This window comes from Kryptolebias marmoratus, linkage group LG10, assembly GCF_001649575.2.
Source record: "Kryptolebias marmoratus isolate JLee-2015 linkage group LG10, ASM164957v2, whole genome shotgun sequence".
NCBI classification, from domain to species: domain Eukaryota; kingdom Metazoa; phylum Chordata; class Actinopteri; order Cyprinodontiformes; family Rivulidae; genus Kryptolebias; species Kryptolebias marmoratus.
In genome coordinates this window covers 19,101,174-19,109,800 of record NC_051439.1, presented here as the reverse complement: position 1 = coordinate 19,109,800, position 8,627 = coordinate 19,101,174, and the positions used below count along the sequence as shown (strand labels likewise).

The 8,627-nt window shown below is 41.1% G+C and overlaps 1 protein-coding gene across 4 annotated transcripts in view; it reads left to right on the top strand.

Annotated features, from left to right (window-relative positions):
* The first annotated feature begins 2,321 nt into the window (after positions 1-2,321).
* Positions 2,322-8,627, top strand: part of sobpa (sine oculis binding protein homolog (Drosophila) a) — a 35,588-nt gene continuing 29,282 nt past the window's right edge. For all 4 annotated transcript variants that reach the window (XM_017426129.3, XM_017426127.3, XM_017426128.3 and 1 more), the window contains exon 1: positions 2,322-2,681. In XM_017426129.3, the coding sequence (XP_017281618.1) occupies positions 2,586-2,681 (96 nt within the window). In that variant the 5' untranslated portion in view covers positions 2,322-2,585. The remainder of the gene's footprint in view (positions 2,682-8,627) is intronic.

Genomic DNA, 8,627 nt, shown 5'->3' with positions numbered 1-8,627 from the left:
AAACTATATTAAAAATAATAAAATAATAAATATAACTTCTGACAGTAATAAATGGTACACTATCTTTCTCTCATTTATACCCAACAAAAAACTATAAATTAAATAAGCTAACAGAGAAGGAATGAGTACAAATAACATTAAAATAATATAGTGTGAACTTAAAGTTTACTACTTTAATTATTAAAATATGCAATAAAGTATCTATTAAATGAATTGACTTAAATGGACCAAACTGAGTAATCCTTCAAGCAGACCAAGTTATTTTTGTCATAGCTTTTTTTACTTGTATGTTTTTTTTCTCGCAAACCATGTTATTATTATTTGTTAATATTTTTATTTTTACATCAAATTAAAAACAGTTTGATACCAAGTGAGAAAATTTTTATTTAATGTAACACAAACTTTGTAACATTATAACATTTGTGATGTTATCTTGCAGAAACAATGTTTTCATCGATTCTTTTTCTGCCTGTTTGTTACTGAACTACATAAAAAAGTCCATCGGGGACAAACTACACAACATGTTGCTTTGTCCTTCAAGAAAACACTCTGGTGATTAATTTAGTCTCAGAATAATTAAAAAAGCAATGCTTTATTGTTTGTCATAACAGTTAAAACAAAAGGCACTGGTTGATTAGGTTTCCACACAAGTATTGAAGTTTTTGAACATAAATTTGAAAACAAATATGCACATTTGTCTTTTTTTTAAACAAAAGTACAAGTTTTCTTCTACCTGCATGCACATGCAGTTTACCAGCAGCATGAATCATCACAGTTAAATTAAACTCCACAGATGAGGGTTCTGTTGCTGCAGGAGCAGACAGGAGAAAGGATTTGGGATTCAGGTGCGATGCAGCACAAGCCATCTCAGCCTGACCCTGCATCACGGTTCACAGCTCCCGGTCCCGCAGATGTTTCCAGCTCAGACGGATGTCACTTTGCAGTCTCGACCGGCACTCTCAGAGACTTCCCTTCGTTGACATTTAAAGCAGGAAAAGTCACACACCAAACGAACACACATGTTTGTGAAAAAGGCTCTGGTTTTGTTCTTTGGGACAATAACACAAACATGCAAGAGCGACATATAGAGATCAGTGGAGAACATAAACCCTTAAACTACCAACTAATATGACCCAGTTTGTTCCCTGTGAAGTAAAGGATGGTATTGGGTTTATCATGTAGTGAATAAAGAATTATAAAAGTCATTTAAGCAAATATTGGAGAAAATGTTCTCACAGAATCTCCATCATATCAGTTTTCTGTCTGTTTTTTGTCTCCGACTGAGCACATTTATTGGAAAAAACACTAAGCAAACATTTACAAATCATTTGCGGGGGTTGTCATTTTTTCAAGCCAGCTCAAAATTAATATCAATCAAACTTCAGTTAACCTGCTGTAAAATATAAAATCATGAATCAGCAAAGCTTTCTTAAACAGAACGCTATTTAAAATAAATAAACTGTTTGTATAATTAAAACCTTAAAGTCAGAGAGAACATTTTGTTTTTCACAGACCTTTTTAAGTCTGTTCTGTTTGTGAATCTGGATCAGGGATTATTCAGGATCATTTGGTTTTTAGGCCTCAGTGTTCTGGTTGGAGGATGTAAAAGTGGGTCCAACTAATTCTTTTATTAAAATAAATAAAATTAACTTGATTTTTTTTGTCCCTGAACCAACTCAGTGGTGGTTGTAGGGGGTGGCACGGGGTGGCAGCTGCACTGTAAACAAACATCTTGCCACCCTTTTTGTAGACAGGTTAATATAATTTGTACTTCTGTACAAACGCTGAAAGTCAATAACGTCTTCACAGAACTTTAATCTTGACCCTAACTCACCATTATAGAGTCTCTCAAAATTTCAAAATGGCTTCACTAACTGGACCAGGATATTTCACAGTGATGGAGACGGTTTCAGGACTGAGTTTACAGGACTCTGACAAATCTGGACAAAAAAAATCAACCCGAAAACCATGTGAAAATGTATTTATTCCCTTTTCAAAAATGTGTTGCTCCGCCACTGACTGAACTTTAGGGTTAAATGCCTGGCAGCAGCAGCAGCAGCAGCAGCAGCAGCAGCAGCAGCAGCAGAGCCCTGTTGAAGCACCTGTTTGCTGCGCACCGTCAGAGAGGCGGCGGCGGCGGCGGGTGGACGTGTCCGCGCTCTGATTGCGCTCCGCGGGGGGGAACCGAGAAGAAACCCTCTGATCACCGACGTGTCATATAATGTTTCAGCGCACGCCCCTCCCCCTGTCTCGTTTTCTCCCCTCACTCAACCTCTCCTCTGACTCTCGGAGGCGGCTCACCACTGGCGCGCGGACCGCAGAGGATACGGGCAGAAGATGGCTGACTCGGCCGGGCACCGCGAGCCCTCGGCGGCATCACCGGCGTCACACGGGCCGCTGAAAAGCTCCGAGACCCCCGGCGTGTGGCGGCTGTAAACAGCTGCCTGTCTCTCTCTCTCTCTCTCTCTCTCTCTCTCTCTCTCTCTTTCTGTCTGTCTCTCTCCCTCTCTCTCTCTCTTTCTCTCTCTCTCACACACACCTCCCCTCCTCACCGCAAATATTGACAGAAGTATCACAGAGAAAACATGGCAGAGATGGAAAAAGAGGGCAGACCTCCGGAAAATAAGAGAAGCCGCAAACCAGCTCACCCGGTAAAACGGGAAATAAACGAAGAGATGAAGGTAAAGAGTATGTCCGGAGTGACTGTGTGTGTTCAGCCGGGGGGGAGGTTCAGGAGGAGCGCATTTGGCTGCACGATGACCAAACTTTGATTTGATTTTGCGCGCACGGCGCTGAAAATGTCTCCGCAGCGCAACGCGGCGCGGCGCGGCGCGGCACGGCACGGCACGGCACGGCACGGCACGGCACGGCACGGCACGGCACGGCGCACAATGGACGCTTCTCCTCCGAGGTGAAGTTAAAGGAGCGTCCCTTCGGCTCGTGCTCTCCCTGTGCGCCCTGCCTTTTCACGGCAGAGTTAATGGAAAATCCGGTGCGTCAGTGAAGGCGTCAACAGAGCCTCTACTATCACTATTAATACAAGTTCCACTCCAGAGCGGAGGGAGCGCGCAATTAGCGAATCAATGGGGGAACACTCATCTGTTCGCGATGCTTTTCTGTGTCTGCGTTTCTGCGTGTGTGTGTGTGTTGACCAGCTGCCCAGAGGCGTGAGATCCAGATGTGCGCCCGGCTGATGTGGGCTTTTTACGCGTCCGAGCGGCAGCACATCGTGTTCGTTTCCTCCGCGCACGTTTTTAGAATCTGTTGTTTCCATCTGAGCTCCGTGCGGTTCGTTTGTGAAGAATGAAAGTGTTCCTGTCGCGTGTGCGTGCGTGTGTGTGTGTGTGTGTGTGAGGCAGCCCGCTTTGTCTGCATCCCCTCATTGTTTGTACACATTCGGCTGGAGGCGCAGAAGCGGCCGGTGTTTTTACTGTAAGGGGATGGATGTGCAGCGAAAACAACTGCATGAATTCTGATGGGGTTTTTTATTTAAAGGCTGGCTGCAAGACAACCTCTGGAATCAAACCTTTTGTCCTGTGTGTGTGGATCGTTTCCAAACAGCATGCTTGTTTCCTGCATGGACTACTTTAAAAAAGGCAAAAAAAAAGAGGATTTATTTGTTCAGGAGGTGCCTCCAGTCTTCATAGATCTGTTATTAAAATTCAGTCAGTGTTGATGAAAGTAAAAGCATTTTTATCTTTGGACAAATTTCATCCTCTGGTTTTCTGGTCCTGATGGAAGCTGATGGGAGGTGGGGACCAGGAGGGGAGGGTCTCTTTATGAATACATTTTCTTAAAAAAAAAAAAAAAAAAAAAGAAAAAGCTCTTAAAATACACACAAAAAAAATCAGCATTTTGGTTCAGGGAGGTGACATCTTGTCAAATTGTGGCCCGTGTCCATGATTGATTCTTGTCTCTTTCTTACAGAAAACATTTTTTATTCTAACATATAATAAATAAATAAATAAAAACACACTATGATAATTCATCACAGTGTAATTGCACGATGCCAGTCATCATTCAGAGAGGATGTTTTATCTGCAGGTCTGGTATTTTCCTGTTTGATGATAGATTTTATGACATTCGGCAAATTGACATCTTTTATAACATGTTTGGAAGCGGTGACGTGTCAGTTAAACATCTCATTTGATGGAAGCTGGGTAATTTGTCATCAGGTCTGTCTGGATTTTTTTAGAGTTTCTTGTGTAATTTGGTATTTGGTCTATTTTCTCCTCGCTGTTTTGCTTCCATAGGACTGACTTCCTGACAGCCAACGTTACATTAGCTTGTTTAAGAGACATCTGTCAGTTCCTGTTTCAGGTTTTTTTCAGGATTGTTTCCTGTTATTTTTGGCCACAACTGTTACATATCATTCATTTACAGACAACTTCTGTTCTCCACGTGCATAAATATCTCATATTTTTGAAAAACACATTGTACATCATGCTCTTTGGAAAATATTGTTGGTGCTAAAATCCTGTTTTCTCTTAATCAAACTGCTGCCTTTTGTATTTTTAATGCATTCAGCTAAAGAAACGGGAACAGACTGCCTTTACGACAGGCTGAGAGCCTAAAGATACGGTTTAAAATCAGTTCTTTAAGTTGTCTTTTACCCCAGACTTTCCAAATGGCTGAAAGCAGCTCAGAGCTCAGAGGTTTAGAGTTTTGTTTTTTAATGAATGTAAGTTTTGCCTTGTTTTCAATATGTAGAAAAATGTGAGATAAGTGAGAGATAGGTTTTAATTCGTTGGGGCCTGCATCTTTTGGGTCAGTGTTTGCAGCCTGAGGGAGGGTCTTTATCGTCCTGTGTGGCAAAAAATTAGAAAATATGACAAAGAAGAAGAAGAAGAAAGGAAAGGGAGCTAAGAAAGCATCTAAACTGACAGGATTTATTTTAAAACCAGTCAGCAATGATGTATCAGGACTAGAGGTAGACCAATTAATCTGCAAACTGATTTAAACAGGCCACTTTAAAATACAGAAGTTGTTAAAAAGCCATGTCTGTGCAGACAAGTAGGAAAGTGAAGCAGCAGCAGCTCTAGGTTACTGTAGCTCATAATGTGTTTGTGTTAAGCAAGAATTCTTGTTTACTTTTTATTTTTTAAGTCTCCAAGTTCCTCCAAGGGTTGGTAAATATACATTTAATCAAGTTAAGCAGTTATAATTAAAGTTGTTAAATAAAAAATACACGTTGACCAAAGAAATTGGAGTTTATTGGCCGTCAGCTGCCCTGATTTCATTGACTAGAAGAACTCGTACGGGTCATCCTCCAGTCAGGACCGTTGTAGATCTCAGTGATTAAAAGTTCGTTTGATTCGCCTCAGGCATTAGCACCGCTGCAAATGGGAGTGTCCTGGAAATAAGAGGCAAAACTCGGCGGAGCAGAAGTCATGGAGCTGCCAGGACCTATGCTGGGCACTGGGGAGGGAGGGATGAGTCTTAAAAATCAGTTGTCTGGAAGCAACACTGGTTCTTCCATTGAGTTTAGGAGCTGGTTTAATATCTAATTGAGTAAAAATGTCAGTGGTAAACGGTTTAACAGTAAAAAACAAAGACATTCCTCTGAAAGTAATCATGTACTGGACTAGAAACGACTGCAGAAATCAGCCAAACTCCAAACATCAGCTTGGAAAGAGCTTAAGAAAGCCTGAAGAGCTTGATCAAGACTGCTTAGAACAAAAATTATAAAGAAAAACAATAAAAAGTCTGTCTGTTTGGAAGAAATGAGGGCTGCAGAAGGCAAAGCAGCTGTAGATTGTAGCCATCAATACAAGGAGAAGTTGCAGATGCAGTTAAGGTGTCAAAACAGTTTTTAAAAAGGCTGAACAGGTTGGATCGCAGCCCGTGGTGCAGCCCTGACACCTGGCTGCATCACGTATACACACTGCTGTTCGTCTTCATCAGCAGAATGATGAAGACCTCACCCTCGGCTCTTTACTACAGGAGCCGTTTAGGAGCTGAGCCAAACGATCCGAGTTCCCATCGCTAACCCTGATGGCTGTACACCTGCATTTGGGTCCTTTATTTAAGCAGTTCTACCAGAAAAAAGACCCTAATGTTTGAAATTGTTTCACCCTTTGGATACGATGTGTAAAGCATGTAAATCTGGCTGTTTTACATTAAACTTGTTGCAGCTGACATCACTTAGGGCTGAGTAATTCTAACCCTGCCCGACTATTTAAGTATAGTTCAGCGCATTGATATTTTGCTGCAGAACTGTTCGACTCGAACAAAACAGAGCATCGGTTTCAGACCAAAATTAGAGACAAAAACACACACACAGACGGATGCACAATGTGCCCTTGTGAGGAGATCCTCTGACAAACCAAACAGTCTGACAGTTTCTTAATGTGGTAAAATAAGCCCTCAGTGAGTAATCCAGGAGAAGGAGGAGTGGGCTAAAAAACAAGGGGAGAAAGGAATGTATACAGGGCCGGTCTGGCTAAAGCTGTAAAAACTGTAACCTGAGCGCCTCCGCTGGATCGGATATCAAGGGAAAGTGGAGGGGAATGAAAGCAGAGGAGACGGAGCGGCAGCAGGGGAGTGGAAAACCGGAGGAAGCAGAGGGAATGTTGGCGTGTGGGTTCGGGAATTTTATCACGGTGTTCTGTGACCTGCTCTGGTTTCCAACCGCAGGGTATCGGTTTCCCACCATCATCATCACCACAAACCCTGCTGACCATGTTCAGGGTCTCACAGGAGGGAAACAAGAAGGAGGTCTCTGTGGGAGCGGGACTTCATCCTAACAAGGTGCTAAAAATATGTCAGGGGTGCATCAATATTTAACGCAGTTTGACGAAAAGAAAAAATCACATCTTAGCTCCAACAAGGACGTAACGGAAAACTCGTCATGATCAGCTGAAGAAAGAGGCATCTCTCAGATCCCATTTCTTTCTTAAAGACAGGACTTTCAGATACTAACTCCTAATCTTTCAGTGCAGGCTTTCCAACATGCTGTCATGGTCAGGTGCGAGGTTATAAAACTTTCCTTTCCTGCTTTAAACTGAGGTCTTGTGTTGAGCTGCAGCCTTTTGGTCAAACGCTCGATATCTGTAAAACTGACTGAGTTACTGAGTCGTTTTTGTGCTGGCTGCTCAGTCACAGTGGTCCATCCGTTGTTTACTTTCTGAACGTTTCACTCAGACTCATCCAGTGGTGAAGTGAAGCAGCCAACAAGAAGCTCCCCAAACTTCTCCAAGTTTGATTCATAAAGATGTCCGAGCCGCAGCTCAGCCGCGTTTTCACCTAAACAGATCGTAAATAGAGCTGATCGTCGTAATTAGTTTGTGCTGAAGCCCTTTATAGACCTCCAGAGGAGCATATAGACATCTGTAGCTGCCTCGGTGCCTCTTCATCTACAGCCAAAGTTGGTGCCACAGCTTTGATGAGCTGCCAGCAAGGATTAGATTGCGCTCTTAATAACACTCGTACTTTCTGAAAGTAGTAGGGTGACACAGAGGACAGGATGGTAGGAAGGAAGGGGAGACACAGGGATGCTGTGTTTTTTTTCTTCTCTTCCTCGTGTGGTTACTTTACAGCTTATATCCGTTTTCCTCGGGCTGACGTTCTGCTCCAACTCCTTCCGTCAAAAGGAGGATTTTCTCCTCCTTTCACCTTTACACTTGGACAAATGTCTGCACTCCTGTTTGCCTCTTTTCAGACCATTTTTACATTAAAAAACTCAGATTTTATAGCTTTTCTGTGTAGATCTGATGAGTCAGAGACTGTTTAGCTAAAACAGCTGAATGATCAACAAAACACTGATCATTTCTGTCATTTTTAGGTTGTTTTCCCTATTTTTAACGAAATTTTAAAAGGGAATATTTTGTATTCTTTTCTCTAAATATGAACTAATTGATGGAGAGAACATTCAGTAAAGTAATTTATAACTAGAGAAATTGCTGAAAGTTGTCAAAAAGCTGAAACTGAATTGTCAAAATTAGAAATTAACAGAATGCTGTAAAGCTAAAAGTGGCAAAATGCTAACTAAAAGTTGTAAAAGGTGATCTGAAAGCTGAAAGTAGCAGAAGAAGATAAAAACAGAGCAGGTTTCCTGAAGCAGATTTCAAACAGGACAATGTTTTTGAAGGATTTTAAGAGATCTCAAAGTATGTCTATGGGGAAAAGTTTTGTAAATAAAGTTAAATGTTATAAAAAGTATAAAAGTTACAAAAACCAAAACTCACAGCATCTATCTCCTAAATGAGCTGAACATTTTGATATATGAACGATTAAAATAGCTTAAAGTATGCAGAAGTAGTTATAAATGTTGGGTAAAACTTTAAGATCGTTTCATAAAATAAACTTCAGTAAGATTCCCTTCAGCGTCTAAAATAGGCATCATAATCATTATTATTATTATTATTTCTACAGATGTTTGAGGCTTTTGAAGGACGTTGTGTAACCTAGAAACAAAAAACAAGAAAAGATGAGCTTAATATTATTATTATTAGGTGAGTTGTTTTGAACTGAAACAGGAAATATTTAACAAAAATGATTCAACATGAGATTTGAACTTAATTGGTGCAACAATACAGACATTTAATTGTTGCCACACAGGATTTTATATTTCAATTTAGGTCAAATTGTGGTGTCTGAGCTTGGTTTATTTCAGTTTCTTGTTTTCA